Below are 21839 nucleotides of genomic sequence, written 5' to 3'. Positions count from 1 at the left end.
ATCCGGCGCGTACTTTGCCGGATATTGAGTCCATAATTCTAACGATCCACGCCGGAAGGAGCGCGAAGGGGAATTTCTTGGAGTGTCGTAGAGTGAAAAAGCCGAGACGAAACCTTCCAGAAATTTCTGATATTCCGACCACTTGGTGGACGTCGCGACCTTTATTTCCGACGTCGAGTAGACGCACGACGAAAGCGTCGCGAGCGCGGAGGAGGAGGAGGAGGAGGAGGAGGAGGAGGAGGAGGAGGAATCGTTCGAGAGGGGCGTTCGGCCTCTCGAGAAGTCAACGAGTTGACGCACACAGCTGACGGCGCTGCTGCCGATATGCCGATAATACGCGAGATGCAGATCTGCGACCGCGAGATATGTACGCGGTGGTTACAGAGAGAGAGAGAGAGAGAGAGAGAGAGAGAGATAGAGAGAGAGAGAGACGGACACGGGCGCGGTCCGCGTGCAAGCAACGTCCGTAAAGCTCCGCTCTCTCACGGTGCGACGTGGCAGCTCTCGCGCGCTCTCGCGCCCGACCGCCTCGCTTCGTGTACGTAAATGTCAAATTACGTAATTAGAATTGCATGTTACGCGCTACGTAGCGAGTGATTACGGCGTTACCGTCGCAGCGGTGTTATTATTATTATTATTATTATTATTATTATTATTATTATGCCCGGGAGGAAGGCACCGGGTACATAACGCGCGATAACATCGTCAATCGCCGGCGGATCCCCGCTGCGTCACGCTGCCGCCGATTGCCTGTCGCAATATGTAGGCCAATAATGCCATATTTCTGCAGCGCGCACGCGGCACTCGCGCGACTCGCAAGAAACGAGCGAGCGAGCCCGGGAAATCGTCCGGACGATACAATTCTTTTCTTCTATCTTTTTAATGGTTAAAAGATGCGGCGGTTACTCCGCGAATACTCTGCGATGCGAAGTCACTGGAGAATGTTTTGACGGGCAGTGCGAGTCGAGTCTCTCTACGTACATGTCGTAAACCCACTTGACGGAATCTCTAGATCGAGCGCGAACGTCGCATCGCGCCTGCGAGTAAACGAAGCAACGCGAACGATCAACGCGAGCGCGGACCGATGCACTTACGGGCGCAGTCTCAGAGTGACATCAGCTCACAAATATCGGCTATTCGATAAAAAAAAAAAAAAAAGTGGGTTGCCCACGCGAGCAAGCGACCGCTTAACGGCCGCGAGAGTTTAACGGCCCCTCGGGTTCGGGCGCGTCTATGACTTTGTTGAAACTGTTGCCGCGGCATACCGCGTCGATGAGACACGCTGAAATTCACGCGCCGTTCAGTCCCGCTGACGGAGAAATGTGAGTGTAGTAACGAGGCAAGAGGAAAGAGGCGCTCGTCGCTTAATTTCAAGCGGGCTCCTCGCAGAGCGGCTCTAATCCGATGACTGATCGCGGGGAGATATTTCCGAATTCGGAGAAGTCGAGAGAATTCGAGAAGTGTCAGAGCGGCTGGACGGCGGAATCCAGCGTTTAGAGCCGCGGGATTCCGGAGAAACCGACGAATCGCTGAAACTTTCCCCATCGGCGTCGTGTTATTTCGCAAAAATGAATAGCTACGAACGGCTTCGCGCGCGGTTAAATTTGCATGCAGCCGCGATCAGTGGGCAAAAGGCGAAGTCGGTCGCCGCATTCGCGAGAATGCGACGTCGGCGCGGCGCGGCGCGGCGCGGCGGGCATAATTTGAATTTTATGCACGTAATCGCGGTGGCTCGGGTACTCGCGCGCGCACGTACAAACGCACACGCGTATACGCGCGTGCCTCCGCCCTGTTATCCTACCCACGTCGATTCCGAGACGGCGTTAACGCGAGACTCCGGAGTCACGTTCCGTCAACGGGCTCATAGCGAGAGGCTCATCTCGATTGCAACAGACGAGAGATAGCGCGTGCATTACGTCGCGGCTGTGATCCCCGGCGCCTTTCTGACACCGCGCGCGCGCGCGCCTCCGACGCGATCACTTCCCGAACGCGACCCCTTTACCCCACGCTGAACGCTTACGACGCTCTACCTCCGCCGTAATGTCAGCGCGCCTAGCCGGCTAGGTGATTTTTTCTCTCGCTTCCTCCCGGCGAGGCGCGAGAGGGAATCGCGAATAGTTCTCTCGTCTGGACGTGCGCACGCGGTGCGCGCACAGTCGCACGCGCGGGAAACAAGATCTCGCTATTCGTGTAACCGAATAGGGACCGGACAGGAAAACTCGGCGACGCGAGAAACGCGAGATATCCGCGTGACCGCGAGAGCGAAAAAAAATCCGCCCGACGGAGACAATCGGCTGATTAGAAACTTTCTCGAGGAATCTCTCTCCGTTCCTACAGCCGAGTGAGTTCCTCACTCACTTCTCTTCACTCGACGGCCCCTGTGTTCTTCCCAGGCGACGGGAACCTCCAGCCGCACCAGCACGGATTTGTCCTCTCGTTCCGCGCGCGTTTCGCGACGCGAATAATTCACGTCTGCAGGTGCAATTATTTGTAGTAGGAGAAAATTACAGGGAGAGAAAATTACATTAGCATGACGAGCGAGCAAGTTGTGGAGCGTGCTCGATCGACCAGGCGGAACCTCTTATCGGAGGTTCGGCAAACCGGTAAATCATGTCCACTCGCGCTTTCGCGAAATCGGAGCGATCACAGCGCGAGCAAATGTTTGGATGCGAATACGGCGGCGTGTACTACGGATTCGCGACGCGCGAGCCGCGCGTCTCGTACTTGTTTCAAATCGGATCAAGAGGCTTAGGCACGCGGCGTGCGAGCGCGCGCGCGCGCGCGCGCGCGCGCCTAAGCTACTCGCCGTTGCGCAGCTCCGAGTACGCGCGCGCTGCGGCGTTATGGATTTGCGGACTCGCGTCTGATCTACGGCCGCCGCGCACCAGTCAATCCGGTCTGTCAGTCAATCGTCATGAGTCACACAGACTCCGTTATCCCCCTTTGGCCGAGTCGATTTGGCTCGAGCTTTCACCCGAATTCGAGCATCTCGCATGCTCGCAGGCACGCCGCCTCCTCTCGTCGTTGTCTCTCTCCGAATTTCGAGCCGGTCGACCGGCCGAGCGCGACCGATTTTGCCACCCAAAGTCGACTTTCAGCACCTTGGCAAAAAGCATCGCCCGGAGCCGGAAGAATTCTTTCAGTTGCCCTCTTGGAGGGCTTTCTCGCGACCTCTCCAAATTTCCTACCCCTTACCCAAGTGAGATAACACCCTTCTCAAAGCACCACCCGCCCACCCGCCACAACTCCGCTCCGCGCGGAGTCGCAACCACGCCTACGCCGATCGTTACGACGCGACAAGGTCGCTTTAGCAATTCGCGCAGCGTCAAGCGAGTAAACGACACGTTCTCCATTTCTTTCTTTCTCCTCCTTCCAATAACTCGCCGCGACCTCGAACGACCTTCCGTCCCGTGGATTTTACCAGGCGCTCTCGATAGTTTCTCCAACGACGAACGACGACGGGCGGCGCGACCGAAAACGCGTGAGCGTTTGCCAACTGCCACGCTCGCGTGCTACGCCCACTTCCCTGTATCTACCACCCTGTATAAAATGTCGAATTGAAACGTATTAAAAAGTATTGACACTTTGAATACGTCTGAATTCTGCTTTCTGATCCGAAGAAAGGGATTGAACGGTATCAATTAGTTCCCATTAAATTTCACCGCGGTAAATGCGAGACGGCGGTGGTGAACGCTTCGTATTAAAAAGGATTCAATTCGTCTCAGCTATTATGCCTTTTGCATTCAATCGCAATCGATAATTTTCAAATGCGAACTTTCGCATCGAAAAGTATTCGCTTCTTCTCCTAATTGTTTTCGGATTCAGAGGCATACAAGATTTTCACGTTCTATTCCCTGCGCCCTCCTCCCCCCCCCCCGCCCCGTAGCATTGAAAAGTATTGGCCCAATCCTAGATTTCCGCGAAGCAGAATTCACGACGAAATCTTGCGAATGCGAAACAATACTTTTAAATATGACATTTTACGCAGGACACCCGTGACACGCTGCTCATCGCGCCGGATGAAATTTATTATTTATTAAAATTCGGACTGTCCGTTCTCTCCTTCTCTCTTCCTTTCCCTTCTCGGAGATACCGACTCTGGCGAAATTCTGCAGCGAGATAATCGCGTCGCGTCGGCAGGTAGACGATCGCCGGAATCGCCGATCGTTCGGTTCGGCATGAACGAATTTCGACACGTCGAGAGTCACTTCGTCTTTCGTTCGTCGCGCATATGTAATACGCGGCTCGCGCGCTAGGGATCCGGCCGTTTCGACCTACACTTTAATTCCAGCTCGGTTCCACCTTTTCCCCCGTACCTACGTATACTTATGTCGTCGTTCTCCGTTCCCCGGGGCGGCGTAAAAAAGCGCATAGCGCGAGTGACTCCGCGGAACAATGTAGCCGTGAAGCCTGGTCGGCGTACACACACCGTGAGAAACGCCGCTCGGTCGGCAGTTACTTAAAATAGAAAACTTTTCTGGCGAATCGTACTGCGCGCCTTCGCCGCGGAGACCGTCGAGCTCGGCGTTTCGCGAGAAAAATCAATTCCGGTATCGGCGACCGATATCTGCGTCTCTCGGACGCAAAATCGATGACTGCAAAATTCCACTCGTCGCGACTTATTAATTTTGAGAATCTAGACGCTAATCGCTCGGTGCTCTGGCTTCAAAATTAAACAGAGAAAAAGTCACAGAAAATGGGGTCGACCAGTTTGATTTTCGAGGCGCTTGATCAAAGATCGTAATCACCTAATTAAAGAGCACAATCACGTGCACGTCGTGTGACACTCGCACAGTCTCAAGTTGCGTCCTCGTCGTGGCCTCGTAATTGCTAATTTCGGTCTCTTAAGGGAACTGCAGATTATCAGATTACTGAAAAGTCGTGCTTGTTTTTTGATAATATTTTGTGACGATCTGAATAAATGTGCAAGAATGAAAATTTTTGATATATTTATACAACATATGTAGAAGGGTAGAAAAATTTTGTTTATTAACAAATATTCATATAAATATACTTACGTCCGCTTTTAAATTTTAAACGCGTTTCTCTCGAAATTTTATCGTTCAACTTTTTGCAGTGATTTCTCCGAAACTGAGCTTCGTATCGATTTGAAATTTTAAAGCAGTAATATTTGGTTCACCTGGCTCTGTGAGGTGAACCATGGACAACTCCGTCAAAATATTTCATTTCGAGATATTAATTCTTTTATTGTAAAAGAACTGAAAATTTTGAATCTTTTCCTAATAATAGCTGCCGTTTTGTCAATTTTGTCCGATCTTTTTTTATAGTGCTTCATCGGATTATGATAAGCCTCCTTAAGATTTCTAGCTAAAATTCGCTCTGATCAGACCACCGAGAGCCGAGATATTACTGCAAAAACGACAACTTGAGAAAAAAAAGGAGAGTATATTTCAGCTATATAGCTGATATATATATATATATATATATATAGCTGATATATAGCGTATATATACGATATATATATATATCGTACATTTATATGAGTATTTATTAATAAACAAAAGTTTTCTACTCTTCACATGTTCACATAAATATAGCTAAAATTTTCATTCTTGCACATTTATCCAGTTCATCGCAAAATATTGTCAAAAACAAGCGCGATTTTTCAGCAATCTGACCCTCCAGTCCCCTCAAGTCATCAGCGCCCTTTGCACGAATACAAAGTGTGAATGCCGTCGTCGTTCGCTCCTAATTTTTTACCGCGTCACTGTCGCGTCGCCCTTGCATGTCGGCCCATGTCGGCCGGAATCGTTCCACGGCGATTACGCGAGAGATTAACAGGAGAGCCGAGCTGAATCGTTACGCTTTTACGCTCTTCCTTTTAGGACCCGGGCCTCAAGTCCGTGCCGTATGTAAATTCTCATTTATCCGCTTCTAATTCGTCAGCCGACCCGTCCCACGCGTCGCGCGGACGAAACGTCACGGAGAAATTGTCGTGTGGCAATCCACCCACGCCGCGATCGATTTGTTTCTCGTTTCTCGTCTCTCGCATTGAATACGCAGCATTCATCGTCGAACAATCGACAACGACGCGTGCACACCGGCGATCCGGCATAATTCGAAACACGGAGAGCAGCCCTCCTCCTCTCCTCGTTTAGAAAAGTCTAATCGCTTTGATTATCCGGTCGAACGCCTCGCCGCATCCTTGAGCAGCGCGTATCGCCTCCGCTTTCAAGTGGCTATGCCGGCTTGCGAGAGGCCTCGCGAGGATAATTCAGCCGTTGAGAGCGAGAAAGAGGCGACGGGCTTATCTTATCATTTACGTCCGCCACGGCCGACCGACGCTTACGCGTCGTCGTGCCATCGCGGTCAGCGCGAGTCGCATATATTATTATTATTATTAATCATTCGCGAAAACGAATTAATCGCCCGCCTCCTGGCGGCTTTCTCGCACCGGCTCCTGCCGGCCGTCCGCGTCGGCGGAAATATTCGTCGAGCCGCAAGCAGCCAAACACGCACACACGCACGCACACACACACACACATCGAGACCCTCATCGCCGTTATATCGCGTCCCGGTACAGACGCATGTTTGTGGCAATGTCCGTCGGGGAACTTGCTTTGGTTGGACGCAATCTCGCGTGTTACGAGTTTCTTAAAATAGCAGCACGCTCCCTCGAATCTTCACGAATGCGCTTCTCTCAGCACGTGCGGTGCACGCACTACCGTGCGTCGTCCGCACGCACCGCACGTGACTGGTCTGCGAATGTTTTCGTCGGCTTTGGAAGATTGATTCTCCCGCGGCGATTCCGCAATCGCGCGGAATTCCTTCCTTCTTAGCGCGACGATTTTGGAAGCTGAAAGAAATATTCACTCACGACGAAACGTCATGAGTTCACGTGTTAGCGTTGAATGATTCACGACCGCCTCTCGCGGTGCCGAATGCGCAAACGCAGACTTTAGAAGACTCGAATACGTAGAAAACGTGAATGTTTAAAAAATCAAAAGCTACCCCGAGGAGAGAGAGATTACACCGGGGGAGAGAGCGCGTCCACTAAACTGACACGGCTCGTTAAGCGCTGAGATCTGCGCCAATTTTACGTCCCAAAATGAGACTAAACCGAGACAGTCACGTCGGCTAACGCATTCTTCAACTTTGCCGTATCCTTTCTGCGAAAGTCTATATATAAACATTTCTGTGCCGCCCATTTCGGTTTCCCCCGTTTCCCGCTCGAAGCTCTCGAGAGCGCGGCGGCAGCGCGATAAACGATAGCTATACTTGAAGCAAATGATTGAGTCAAGTATTTCTCGGAAATGTCTCTCAGCCACTCACATGGTACTCACGCAGCCTTCCATAGGTGGAGTACTATGGCCTCTAAAAGCAAGCTTGTGGACCATTTGGCTTCGGATATAGATGCATCGTTAGAGTATAGCCTTCTCGGCTTACATAAGCCGATCGTACATGTGTGTGTGTGTGTGTGTGTATGTGTCGACAAAGTAAGAGTTATAAAATTAGTACCTCCCCCCCAAAAAAAAAAAACACTCGCCCAACACACATTCGCAGGTATAAAATTCTTGCTTCAAGGAGGACTTCGCGCTTGAGGTGAGTGGCGCGCGAATTCTCCGATTCTCACCTCGGAAATAGCGTCAACGGAGAGTTACGTCACGATAAGCGGTCATACAGCACCCAGCAGTTAGCATGTCCAAACCCGGCTGATTGCCGGGTCCGAATCCGATTGGCGAATTTTCAAGCTCCGCGAAAATTCGATCGCCGCGGAAACGGCCTACTGGCCGACTGTTTGTCGTCCGTAAATCGCGCAGGAAGAGGACGAGGACGTCGCGAGCCGCGTAACCGAACGAACGAACGAACGAATGAACGAACGAACGAACGAACGAACGAACGAACAAACAGACACACGTATGGTCTACCGATCGGGACAGAGAGGGGACACCTGCGCGATGAAGCGAGCAACGAGGACGGAGAGAGAGACACGCGGAGAGCGAGCGGGAGAATTACGTTTCGTGATGGAGAAAGAACTCTGGGCGGCTCGTGGGCACACGCCTCTCTCGTTCTCCTCGGCTCTCCACGACGACCTGTCTCTGTCTCGGAGCACCAGCGTTGCTTCAGTCGAGACTCGGGAGACCCGTGATGCTCCTCGTGATCGAGTCCTGCCCTCGTGACCGCCGTCCCGGGCCATGAGAGGAACTCGCGCCTCGGTTCTCGCGGACGCGAGCCTCACGCTGAAACGCTCCGTGGAAATCGGCAGGGAAATCACACCGGCGACGAACTGACTGCCAGTGCAATGACGTTCGTCGACTCCTCGGCTGATTGACAGTGCGCGCGCGCGCGCGCGCGCTCGACGGATCGGCGCGTTTCGACCGGGACGTTTGAGGATAATGAACCGACACAGTGCCGTGCGATAACTGTTTTCTCCTTCGCCGGATTCTCCATCGGAAAGTCACGAGTGCGAACCGAGTGGTCGGAAAATGGTAGAAAAAAAAGAATGCTGAATGAGTGCGCAGAAAGCGTAGCGTCTCGCTCTTAATCTCGGGGAGACTCGGAAGTGACGAGGAGACAAAGAGCTTTTTTGCAAAAAGCACGCAGACGTAGAGACTCAACAAGGCCCGCTCTCGAGCGAACTTAAGCCGAGAGAGTCCAGAAAGGTGGATCGCTGAGGTGAAGTCCGGTGCGGTGCAGAAAAAGCGGTGAAAAACGGAAGTTTCCTCCGAAGGATTGATTCACGGTCGTTGGAAGATGCCGCGCAGCAAGGACGAGGTCGACAAGGTGTCACTCGGTGCGCATCGCCTTCTTCACCGATCTTGCCGAGGCAAGGCCCACGGCAGCGGCATAGCCAAGCAGAGCAATTGTCGAATCGCGTCCACCTTGTCGTCGCGAGAGACCCCGAGATCGCCGGTGCGGGATCCCGTCAAGTCCTGCGTCTCGGGCAACGCCGTTCCCGGCAGACTCGGCAGGAAGCACAGCAGAAATAGCACGAGCTCGTGGGAATGCAGCGACAGCGACAGCATGCACTCGTCCGAGATCGGGCAGAACGGCTGCCCGGTTAACGCGGAGGTTCACCGATCGCCTTCTGCCGGCTCGAATCGAGGCGGTTTCGCCGATCGAGCGAAAAGCGACGATGTCAGAGAGAGGATCAAGAGATCTCACGGAGGTAATTACTGCTCGCCTCTGCCGCGAGGTAGCAAGGGCCTCAAGAAGGAGACCTGGGCGGACACTCTGCGTGTAGGATGCATCGACGACAAGATCAAAAGGATGGAGAAAGGCTGGGACGACAGTAACGTCATTAGGACACCGAAGGAGCGGAAGTGGCAGCGAATCACGGCGGAGATAGAGCAGAGAATACCAAACCCGGACAATGGTCTGCGGATGTTCGACGGGATGAAGAACGGCTGGGCCGGCAGTCCGAGGAAAATATCCGAGAGGAGTCGCGGGTGCCACCAGAGATGCCCGAAAGCGATCCAGGATATCATCGAGTGGGAAGAATTGGTCGAGCTGGCTTTGGCCAGGAAGATCAGAAGAAAAGTACGAGGAAAGGGGAACGGGATGGACAGGTCGGGCGTGTTGAAGAGTGTGAAAGCTGGCGAGAAAAGCCGTGTGAGTGGCCGTGTGAAGGACGAGGGAGAGTGCATGAAGCGCCTCGAGGTCCTCCTGGAGAATAGAGTGCCGCCGCAACTCGAGGAGGTACGTTTCGCGGAGGATTCAGGAGCGCGCTCGTTCGGACTACTCGCGGAGTCAACCGGTCATTCGCGAGACACGATTTCCGCGAGAATAATCCTCGAATCGATCGGAAAGGTCGATCGTCGATGATCGAGTTATCTGCTTTTTCCAGCAGTCTCCATCAATCTCGACGAGGCTCCCGTCCCGTGTGATTCTCGCGAAACTCGACTCGTAGACGGACTCGGCTCTCCGTCTTCTGGCGTCTTCTTGCATGAGGAGAATCGAGGAAATTTCAGGCAAATTGTCGTCGCGTGAGAGCGCATGAAACCTGTTTAAAGGGCAAAAGCTCACGATAATAAGCGAACAATCCTCTCGTTTAGGCCGCTCGAGAGAACGCGGCGTTTGCCGCGTTTACTCGCGAAACAATGGCGCGTTGTGCGCTACCAATGAGCCCTAAGTCCTGATACATGGTAATTTATTACCAGGAAACTCACAGTCTGTCGTCCTTACTCGGTGGAACCGTACGCGCGAGTCGCTGCGCCGCAGTTGCTCGATGCGGAAATCGATACGCGAGAACTCGCAGCTGCACCGACGTGGTGGTGATTCACGGGTTTAAGAGGAACGAGTGCGGAATACATTTAGCGCGCTTTCGTTTCTGCAGATCTACTAATACGCTCGGTAGATGCGTGCGTTATGAGCCATGAGCTTCAAACGCGCTCGCTCGCTCGCGCGCGCGCACACGCACGCACACACACACATATAGCCGCGATAGAGACGTGATAGACGTCTCTGATAATTGCAAAATAACTGGCAATGGAGTACGTCCTGGATTCAATATTTCATGTTGACATGATCCTTGATATTGTCTTGCATGTCTTGCATGTACTTGTGCCGTTTCGACACGACGGCATCGCACGATACGAATGACAAATCGATAAACGGCTCATTCCTCGGCTTATTCCTCCAAGATAAAATAATCGTGGCATCCTTCAGAGGGGCAGAGCAAGATACGGAGGACGAGGGGGAAGATAGAAATAGAAAGGATCAAGCGAATATACCATTTAGATGTTAATGAGTAGCCGCTTAATGATACGCGAATGGATTCGTCCGGAGTCGTAACGCGTCGCACAGCCACGCAATATAAGATGTTTCATAACGATCCATCGACTGACCGCCGCCAGTAGCGATGCTCGAGGACGTTGTCGATTCAATTTTATATCGCGTAGGTATGCGCTGTTCTCGCTAGGTCGTGTATAACAGGCGTCGCGGTGTCGTTCTTAGTACGAGATGTGAAAACTGGGGGGCGGGGGGGGGGAATCAAAGTTACAGGGAGGCGTCTCTTCGACGACGCTTCGGGCTCTGCCTTCGGGATTTACCTAATTATGAACGCGAGGATGCATTCGCATTCGCTTGATAATCCGATTGATTTAACTCTCCTTTTGCCTTTTCTCCCTCTAAGAAAATTAATCTTGCATCCACTTCTCCTCAAGTCTCACGTTCACATTTTGTTTTCTCCCAGTCAAGACACTGAAAGTCTGAAGGTTGGTTGTTTCGTTTTCATCGTCGGAGTTTTCAACGTCGAGTCCTGCGCTTCATCTCCTGCGAGATTTTACGAGAGCACGCCAAAAATGACTCATCCGATTATCCGTTTATTTGTGGTGTTACATAGGCGCGATCGGAGGAACATCTGGCGCAAGAGCAAGCATGGTTAACTTCCGAGAAGGTTTGGCTGCTGCACCGCGGAGGCTTCACTCCCGCCACGAGGTGCGGCTCCGCCGATCCCGACACCGGAAAACTGAGGATCCGATTGACCACATCTGGGGAAGAATTGCTCGTGGACGAGGAAGACGTCGAGAAGGTAGATTACACTAGTCACTCGCCGCCGTCGATACCTGGACTTGGAGTCAGTCGCAGATCAGTCATGCATCTCGCTCGACGAGTCGACCGATCTCGAACGACCCGACCGAATTCGATCGCACCTCAGTAATTGTGTCTTTGTGTCTCCAGGCTAACCCACCGCAGTTCGACAAGGCCGAGGAACTCTCCCAGTTGCGTTTCCTTAATGAATCGTCGGTCCTCCACACGTTGCGGCAACGTTACGCCAGTAACTTGATACACACGTACGCGGGAGATAGCATGATCGTTATCAATCCGGTTGCACCATTGGCAATTTATTCGGAAAAGGCAAGCCGGTTCTTGAGAGTTTACTTGAATTCTACATATATCTACCGCCGCGCCTTTCTTTCTCCAATCTCGGCGCAAGAATTTCGTTTGCAGTAAGCAGGAAATTGCAAAGTCTCGAGCATCTGCATAGAGCACAATCGTACGAAACGATTTCGCATTTCGTTTCATATTCCGTTTCCTGCTGTGTCGCCGATTATAACTCATCACAATTGTTCTAGCGTCTATACTCGCCACCGTGGCGACTATACCAACTGAACACTGAAATGGCTTTGCTCCTTCCTCCAGGTCGCGCACATGTTCCGCGGCTGCAAAAGCGAGGACATGCCGCCGCATATTTACGCCATAGCGCAGTCGGCTTACAGAGGAATGCTGGCAACACGCAGGGACCATTCCTTGGTTTTCCTCGGCCGCAGCGGAGCAGGGAAGACTACCAACTTCAAACACGCTCTTCATTATCTCGTGCTGGCCGCTGGCACCGTCAACAAGGTGAGAGCACTCGGAGCATCGAGTACTGCTGCTGCATCGGCACACGCATGTGTTCGCATGCGTCATTATCTGAATGCCGGGTTCTTTCGTTTCCTCATGCAGATTCTCACCATCGAGAAACTGAACGCGCTCTTCACTGTCCTCGAGGCCTTTGGAAACAGCAGGACGCACATGAACTCGAACGCGACGCGGTTCACGCAGCTCTTCAGTCTCGACTTTGACCAGTCGGGTCAAATCGCATCGGCCTCTTTGCAAGTGAGAGAAAAAAAAAGCGCATTTTGTGTGTCCGCCTCGTGTCCGTAAATTGCCAAATGAATGATAACTTGTTCTTTCTCTTCGCGAGGTACTGCTTCTGGAGAAGTCGCGGATAGGTCGACGAGCGAACGCGGACCCGACCTTTCACGCCGTTTACCGTCTGCTGGCGGGCGCGGAGGGTGCTCTGCGGAAAGAGTTGCACCTGACGAATCTAGTCGCTGAAAACAATCCCTTCGTGACTCCGTTGCAGAAGCACGAGGACAAGCAACGGGCTATGGTCGAGTTCAACCGGATCGTCGTCGCGTTTAGGATACTCGGCGTCTCCGAGGCCGACGAGAAGGTTATCTGGCTGGTGCTGGCCGGCATTTATCACTTGAGCTGTGCCGGCGCCGTAAAAGCCGGCACCAGCTCCCAGAGCAGGTGGCAATTCGCGAGGGTGGAGTGCGCGGAGAAAGCCGCCAACTTGCTGGGTACCACCGTCGAAGAGCTCAGCCGAGTGGTGTTCTCCAGCAACGGGGGCGGTGCCGGGACACCGAGCACCCCGAGACCGGCTCTGCGAACGCCCAGTCCGACCGAACAGGGCAAGGACGTCACGGGTCTCGATGCCCTGGAGGGTCTTTTGGTCGGGCTCTACTCGGAAGTCTTCCACTGCGTCGCAGCTCTTATCAACAAGTAAACAAATTGCCCGATTAATCACACTCTCTCGCTGCTATCCTAACGGGGCGCTGGCTTCTTCATTTTCCAAAGCTCGATTCGATCTCACCGTTCTCACGGTCGTGAGAACGCTGCTTGCTTCTTCAATAATTTCGATATACAATATATTATATATATAATTTTGAAGTAATAAAATTAAGGCTCGATAAGCTCGAGGGAGATAACGAGTAGTTATAATAATGCGAAATAACATTCTGCAAAACGCTGTTTTAGCCTACCGCTCGACTGATTTTTACACACCACCGATGTCTCATTGCACAGTAGTAATGTACTCTTGTTATTTTTTAGATCCATATCATCCGCTGTACACACAGTCTCATCTCTGCTGCTGTGTGATTCGCCGGGTTTTCAAAACCCAGCCTCGTGCGGCCGGCAAACAGGTGCATCATTCGAAGATCTCTGCCACAATTATCTGCAGGAACGCCTGCAGTTGCTGTTTCACCACACTACCTTGGTCGCCCCGAAGGACAGGTACGAAATCAATTGTCTTGGACTTGTCCTAAAAATTCCACTCGATTATTCTGCGTGTCACCAAAGGTATTTTTCGCATTACGCAAGTTATCTCCGTTTGGCTGATAAATACAAGAGAGGTTTTTTAAAAACGTAACACGTGCGCGATATGTCAGTATAATTTATGTTACGTGGCGCGAAGCGATCGTGGATATTCAACTCGTGAACATTTATCAGATACGTCCAAGAGGGCATCGATGTGGATTACGAGGATGATTACGACGAGGACGGCATCGGATCGCCCCAGGGTTTGGTTTCTCTCCTGGATCGTGGAAGTTCGCAGAGCGCGACGATGTTACGGACTAGTCAAAGCGACCTTAGCGGCGGCAGACAAATCGAACGGAAAGGATTACTCTGGCTGTTGGACGAGGAGACCGTGTGCCCCGGAGGCAGCGATGAAACTTTCTTGGACCGGCTGTTCTCCCATTACGGGGACCGAGGTAGAACGTTCAGGTTTTTCCTATCGCTCTCTCTCTCTCTCTCTCTCTCTCTCTCTCTCTCTCTCTCTCTCTCTCTGTCTCTGTCTCTGTCTCTCTCTCGCTCTCTCTCTCTCTGGCTCACTAATCGTTTCATTTCACTCGAGGAGAAGAATCGTGAGAGAAATAACGAGACGCAATATGTCTCTGTTGCAGACCACCAGATGCTTCTGCGAAAGGCGCCGGGTAATAATCAGTTCGTCTTGCAACACTTATTGGGCACGAACCCTGTGCTTTACACCGCGACCGGTTGGCTGAAAGCCACGCGCGAGAATCCTGTCGCCAAAAGTGCCATTACGATATTACAAGAGAGCACGAGGTAACCCCTCGAGGACTTCTTAGCCCTGACGGTGATACGCTTATTTTTTATGTACTCGTGAAACATCGCGCGCGTACTATGAACGCGTGTATTATCGACAAATTCATTCGCGACTTTGCGTCAAATCACATTTTTCCTAAGTTGCGATGCTTGTTTCCTGGTTTGTTTCACTTTTAACGTACATTTTCGTAATTTCGAGTGGAGAAAAAAAAGCGTACAGCAATGCGTCCGAGAAGCGCTTGATATCGCCGTCGGGGTTAGCACACTGGCCACTTCAATACCCTAGCCGTGAAAACGATCTTTCAGAGAACATGCGAGCATGCTGTTCGTGAGTGCTCGAGGTGCTGGCGTTTCCGGTGCTCTGTGCAGTTCCATGCCAGGACTCGAAGGTTCGCAGTCGTTGAGACGAGCCTCGAGCATACGAAGGACATTTACTGCCGTAAAGAGGAAGAACGTCTGCTTGCAAGTGAAATTCACCGTTGTGAGTAGCCGATTTCCCTCTCGCGCTCTCTTATTACTTCTGTTTTGCGCTATTTCGGCTCCCCCAGGCTTATGGAATTTTCTTTATCGACCCGCCGCGGCCGGCTTGATTTCTGCGCGTCTCTTTGGTTAGCGGCCGCGAGTATCGCAGCATCTACGGATAGAATGCAGTCTATTTTTGTCGCGCACGCGTCACTGCTCATCGGTGTCAAAGATCAAGCCATTATCGCGGATTCCGCGCGCGCGCGCGTTATCGTTAGGCCACGCATTGGTCATACGAGAATACCGTTAGCTCGGGGCGGGTCGACCTCCGCCCTACGAGATGCGAGATACTCTTCACGCGGAAAATGCACTGTGAAATATGCGTAACGGTGTTTTGGTGTTACCTTCTGCTGTTATTGTGCCTCCTTCTGCTCGGTCGCTATCTAGTAAGGACAATACCGTGATTCTTCATTTATCTCGGCCGGTGTGTAACCTCTCGGCGTCGAACGGAATAAAGCACGAGCGTTAATCGTTTCCAGGATGGCCTGATAGAAACACTGCGAAGAACTCGGGTGAAGTTCGTCCACTGCCTTCTGCCGCAACACAACGCCGGCTGCACCGACAATAAGAGCCTCCTCTCCGTGAAATCGAATCAGAGCGAGGACAGCGTCATTAATGTCCCTCTTCTGCGATCGCAGGTAAAATTGTCGACTTACGTCGAGAAATACGAGAGCAAGAGAAAACGAGATTGCTAAAGCACACCTGCCGAGCACACGCACCCGCGATTTCCCACAAAGGGCTCTACTTTGCCGTTCATTTTGCCGTTCACTGCTTCACCGGCTCTGCTCTTCTTTTAAGACTTTTTGTAAAGACTCGAGATGCCGAATTTAATGAACATTCTCGTACAGATCCGCGGCAGCCAGATAATAGACGCTGTGCGACTGCACAAAGTTGGATTCCCGAAGCACATGGCCCTGGGCGAGTTCAGACGTCGATTCGGATTGCTGTCGAGCGACGTGAACGCTCGTCCCGGAAGCCCCGTGACTGACGAGCGTCGCGCCGTCGAGGATATGTTGCTCACCGTCGACGTGGACCCCGCATCCTACCGAGTCGGTCAAAGTCAGGTGAGCGAAGCTAGCTTCTTCCTAGTGAGTAATCGCGCCGTTTTGTCAGCTAAAAGCGACGTACAACGTACGAGGCGCACGCGCTCCGTTGGCAATAGTGAAAACGCCATTGATCACTCATGAAAAGCACAACAAATGAAATTTATCGCGGGAAAGTTTATTAGCGCGCTAAGATTTATCAAGGGACAAAGTATCCCGAGGAGCGAGGTTCCTTGTATCGGCTATACTATATAGGTGTTCGGCGGGGGGGGGGGGGGGGAATACAGAAACGCAGGATACGCAGTGATTAACGTTACTTCTCAAAGGAGGCGCTTCGATCAAGCAAGTTTCCTCGAAGAGATATTAATACATAATATTTAATAAGCATCTCTCTGTGTCGAGAGTGTCTCCCCCGGTGAATGAAGAATGGAATGTTAACGAGCTGCACACATGTAAGATTCTTAGAAAGCGCGTGTGTGCGCGCACCTCGTAATTTCATCGTCTTGTTACAATATTTACGAAATCGTGACGTGTCTCTTGCACGTCGCGCGCGCACAATTTTTCCTCCGAAAAATATGACGATACAATACATTCGCGCTTTCCAATAGAACTTTTGCCGCCCGACGAGCGTGTAAAAGCGCATCGAGTTCTACAGCGTTTCCGAGCGCAAATAGTTACTCAACCGCGAATTTCCTCGCGACCTCGCTCTCGACGCGCTTTACGACGTGCGCAAAGTTCGCGGAGAAGCGCTTCCGTCCCGCGGCGCGACTTGTGTCAACGCACTTTCGCTGGCCGGCTAAGAAGACGTTAATGGAATTCAGAGGAGAAAATAACGACCGCACTTCCACGGACGTTGTGCAAATCATCGCGGTCGACGTTTCCGCGAGTCAATAATTGTCCCCGTCACGAAGACGATCGAACATCGCCGCCGCTCACGGCGACTCGCAGCATCCGTCGTTCGAAGCATGACTAGACGAACGTGCAGACTTCAAGCCTCTCGAGAATATGTCCACGTAAGAAATATGTCACGGAGAACGCTCGTTTCCGAACAACGCGATATGACGCAATCATAGCCGTAAAAAAAAAAAAAATTGTATTTCTCATCGAAAGATTCTCTCGTTTCTCTCGATTTCGTTCGCGATTCTGATTTGATAATTTCGGTCTCAATGTTTTCCTTACAAACAAATAAGGACGCTCGAGGGAATTGTTCTTGGAACGCATTCGGAGATCCTGATCGATAGCGTAGCGCATGAGGATATTTTGCCTGCTGCATCGATCAGACTGCGGATGTATGCGCTGAGAAAGGATTATACCTGCTCAACACCGAGCGAAAAACAGGAAGAGAGGAAGCGAACCCACAAAGTGGGGGTCAACGGGGTCACACGCGTATTAGTCTTTCGGTAGTTTCGCCCGCGGAAACGTACCGAGACGCTTTCCAAAGCTCGACGCACGCCGGCAGATCGTATTCTCTCTCGCACAGGTGCTGCCTCTCGGAATACCAACTCATACACGCGCGGAATACTAACGTGTAGGCGCGCGCACACACACACACACGTATCGTCGCAACTGATACGATTTCTCCGTGCCCGAATCGCGAGTGTATGTCGGGAACAAAATCAAAAGTAGCGTGCTTCTTTCACTCGCGAGTATTTTGGCGGCGCTGGGGAACAGATAGCAACAACAAAACAGGAACAAGGTGCAGAGCATTTCGATCGAAACGTTCTGATCCGGCTCGATAAGATTGTGTTTCGGATTTTAAAGAATGATTTTCTCGCGAGTAACAACACAGTCGGACAAGTCCAACTTGCTTGTGCGAAACAGGCAATATCGGATTTTCTCTCCTGGGAAATCCGGAAGTACTCTCGTTACGCACACCTCAATATATTTTACCTTCTGTCACGGTTTTAATGTCGCACAGCTCATACCGCTAATAATTATTATCACGAATTGTCATAATTATAATAGCCGTCGACAATTAGCGTCATGATGTTTTTGATATGATGTCTTTCGCTGTTATAAATTCCTTCTCCGCGTGCGTGAAAGCTTATGAAATGAGCCCCGCGACGCCGACAGAGGGAACAGCTTCGCGCCGCACCTGTTGTATTCGTATATTTTTCGCTGTGAAGGGCCACAGAGAGAGAGAGAGAGAGAGAGAGAGAGAGAGAGAGAGAGAGAGAGAGAGAGAGAGAGAGAGCGTTTGTGCATTTCACCGACTGTACTTGGCACGCAAAACCAGCTTCGCCGGCGGAGCTTTCACTTTGCAATGCGCGTAGCGCTTGCAGCGCGGGGAGAAAAAATGGCGCCGAAAGGCAGCCTTCATGCAGATTTCCACGCACGGATTAAACGATATACCCGGGGCGAGCCCAGTTGGCACGCGATCCGCACCTCCCTTTCTGAGAGAGCAAAGTTGGTCGGGATTTCTTTTCCCCGTTCTCGTCCGAATTCTCCTTGTTGTTTCACCGACAAAAACCCACGGCTGATTCTGATGCCGCGGCGCCGCCGCGTCGTATCGATGCATTATTCATGAGGGCGCATTGCGGAGAAAAGCAAAAAAAAGAAAAAAAGAAAAAGAAAGGAACTATCATCGTGGAGGCAACTTTTATTCCAGGACAAAGCGAGACGCGCCTTATACTGCACAAAACACCCCGGATTTTTCAGTCGCCTGTTCCGCGACTAAGCGGCGTGTTGAGAGTCCGACCTTCGCAGCAGAATTTAATGAGCATTCGCGCGAGCAGCCGTTCCGACGTCGCCGATTTTTACCGGAATACGCCTTTCATATTTCACGCTGATACCATTACGATGGGCATGAGCGTTATTTAATACGAGAGTACGACGTCGCACACAGTGACTTGTGATATTATTTTAAGAAGGTGGAATTCTCGCGTGGCGTGACGGTTGCCGCGCGCGCGCGCGCGAAGCAGCCACAAAGCGAAACTTAAAACTGATTCTGCATCTTGTACGAGGCAATCAACCGTTAACTCCGTTTATTCGCGGACAACGAAGTCTCGTGGTGCGCGCGCGCGCGCGCTATAAGTTATGCGCCGGTCGTTTGCCTCGGCGATAAACCATACGCGGCATAAACCCGCCGCGAGACTCTCTATGACGTGTATCTACGCGCACATTACATAAATACGACTCGTCCGTCTGTCGACTTTTCGAGATTGTTTACGACAATGAAGAGATATAAATCGGACTGTGTCGCATTAGCGGAATTCAAATTAGGAACCTATTCATGCCCGGCCGTGAAACGCGAAGTGTGTTTATCCGACACGTAAGTCTTCCGGATTATATTCCAGCACGTATAAGGAAAATTACTCTCTCCCCCGATTATTTATCGCCGTTCGCGGCGTAAATAAATACATATAGGCGCGTGCAGCAGACGCTGCTCCGCGCGCGAATCCGTAGTAATCGTCGAGGCGGATTCGCCCGCCGCGAGAGGACTTGGCGCGGCAAGAATCGCTTGAAAATCGGTCGAATCGTCGCTCGAAAATGCACGTTCTTCGGATTAAGAGCGCCAGTATCAGCGGGCGAGAGCCATAATGATCGAGATTTACGGAGGAAACTGTTGGCGGATTACGCATGTTATCGCGTACACGCCGATTTCGGTTCGTTGACTTTTGCACGGCTCAGTTTCTCTTGCCCAGTCCGCATTCCCCGTGCCCCTCCTTTACCTTTTACCTTTACCTTGGCCTTGCCCGGTGCCTCGTTTCACCTCCGCCGCCGCACGAAATCCGCCCCCCCCCCCTCCTCCCCGTCCCGTCCCGTCCCGTCCGTCCCAAAGAAGCAGGGAGGGCAAAGTGCCTTCCACCGACTCTCCACCTGTTCTCCGTAGAGTTCTCTCTTAGAAAACACGGCGCACTCGAAGAGAAATGACTGCGCGAGTGCGAGTGCCACGAAAGTATCGTCGTGAAAATTCAATGGAAACTTTCAAATAGGCCGCATAATCGGCCTTCTAATAGATGTTAATTTAATATTAAAAAGTCAGACGTCCTTCGCTCTTCGAATGCTGGAATTCGAGAAATTTACCAAGCGTATCTACTTTCTCTCCCTCTCTCTCTCTCTCTCTCTCTCTCTCTCTCTCTGTCTGTCTTTAAATAGCATAAAATGCTGGATCATAAATTTCACGAGAGTCGATTCGGTCAGAATCAATAATTTATTCGTCCGTAACGATAACTATGACGACGGGATGACACAATCCGCTGATCATTATATAAGCGAGTCGCTCTTTCTCTCGACACGGCAGAATGGAAATTCCAAGCGGTCCATTAAATTGCTAATACGCCCAGAAGAAATCGAAATGATCGAGCTCGGGCGAGTTTAGTATCCTGGAATTTAAGCGAAGCAACGAACGCGAAATCACGCGAGGTGTCCCAGAAAACGCGTGCATAATCTTCGAATTAATCGAAGCGTCTCTCCGCTCTGACGAACAGAAAAAATGTCCGTATTCTTCTCTCTCTCTCTCTCTCTCTCTCTCTTTCTCAAACGAGATCAACGCAGATCAACAGAGCTGTCTCGGTCTCCCGCGCTACTATCCCCGTCTTTGAATCAGGCTCTACGAACTGTTGTGAAGGGTCATTGCATCGTTTCATACGCGCGCGTACGCAGCTCGACGCGGCGCTTCCTGATTCCGTAGAAGCTTAATCGAAACAGCTGCAAACTATCGACGTCATGCCAAGTCGCACATTGCCGCTGGACAAGATGCCGTAAGGTCCGATTTATGATAGCCGATGTTCAACGAGCGATTTACGCTTTTCTCCCTCTCTCTCTCTCTCTCTCTCTCTCTCTCTCTCTCTCACAAGACCGACCTCGTGGATATTTTTAGCATCGATCAAAGCGTTTTACTGTTACGTCAAAATTCTGCTACTGCCGCGGCTAGCACGAGAGCCCGTCGAGTCTTCGCTCTCTCGTCAAAAACGCCAAGCGTGTTCCTCCGGCGCCCGGGTACGAGTTTCTCTCGCGAGGAGGTTTCTTCTCGTAAAGACGGCGCACGATAACGCAAATTCGAGAACGCTGCATTCGAGGAGCAGCAGCACCGAGCGCGATATCGCGCGGCCGCGAAAGTGTAAAGGAGACGAATATCTCCTTCGAAGGGAAAAAAGGCGCGCTCGTGACTTTCTCGTGGCCCACATACAAATTGTTGCACTGGTCCTTACTGGTTCGCCGTGCTCGCCGATCCATTTGTAATTTTGTGCCGTGAAGGTATCAGCCTCCTTACATCTCGCCCGGCCTTTCATTTCTTCCCACCTAGATGCACCTGCGCGAGATGTAGGTTCACATGGACGCTTCGCCACGATACCGCGACGATCACCGACGAATTTCACGAGAACCCCCCTTCGGCACGGAATTAAATACCACCGATTCGCGCGAGACCCCACGTAAAGGCGAGCGAGAGCGCACGTCGCGTCGCTCTCTGTCCTTCGCCCTGAGACGGCAGGATACGAGGACTGAATTACACACATTACGGCGACGCCCACGACAACAACGACGACGGCGTAACGGCGTGTCACAAGAGATGGTGGCATTTTCCCTCTTCCTGGAACAACGCAATTACACGCCAAGTGCAAATTACACGACGACCCAATGAATCTTCCGTCGTCTTCGAGGCTGCTCACGCATTTGCCCCCTTCGTGCCGATATACATCTTCTCGAGCGCCGCTTCATTTCCTTCCCGTCCCGCCGCGCCGCCGACTTCTT

General features: G+C 51.7%; 1 protein-coding gene across 2 annotated transcripts in view; it reads left to right on the top strand.

Annotated features, from left to right (window-relative positions):
* The window catches only part of LOC105191674 (Myosin heavy chain-like), a 51854-nt gene that overhangs the window by 8649 nt on the left and 21366 nt on the right, over positions 1 to 21839 (top strand). The window contains exons 1-12 of one of the 2 annotated variants that reach the window (XM_011155227.3): positions 8624 to 9660; positions 11306 to 11494; positions 11644 to 11820; positions 12106 to 12306; positions 12409 to 12561; positions 12650 to 13233; positions 13564 to 13746; positions 13963 to 14225; positions 14418 to 14580; positions 14887 to 15061; positions 15582 to 15740; positions 15951 to 16166. In XM_011155227.3, coding sequence (XP_011153529.2) covers positions 8716 to 9660; positions 11306 to 11494; positions 11644 to 11820; positions 12106 to 12306; positions 12409 to 12561; positions 12650 to 13233; positions 13564 to 13746; positions 13963 to 14225; positions 14418 to 14580; positions 14887 to 15061; positions 15582 to 15740; positions 15951 to 16166 — 3408 coding nt within the window. In that variant the 5' untranslated portion in view covers positions 8624 to 8715. Of the gene's footprint in view, positions 1 to 8623; positions 9661 to 11305; positions 11495 to 11643; positions 11821 to 12105; positions 12307 to 12408; positions 12562 to 12649; positions 13234 to 13563; positions 13747 to 13962; positions 14226 to 14417; positions 14581 to 14886; positions 15062 to 15581; positions 15741 to 15950; positions 16167 to 21839 lie in introns of those variants that run through there. The other variant, XM_025301969.1, reaches the window with a different exon arrangement.

This window comes from Harpegnathos saltator, unplaced genomic scaffold, assembly GCF_003227715.2.
Source record: "Harpegnathos saltator strain DR-91 unplaced genomic scaffold, Hsal_v8.6 scaffold460, whole genome shotgun sequence".
In the NCBI taxonomy this organism is placed as follows: Eukaryota; Metazoa; Arthropoda; class Insecta; order Hymenoptera; family Formicidae; genus Harpegnathos; species Harpegnathos saltator.
Note: the sequence above shows the minus strand (reverse complement) of the source record. Positions and strands in the feature narration are given on the sequence as shown.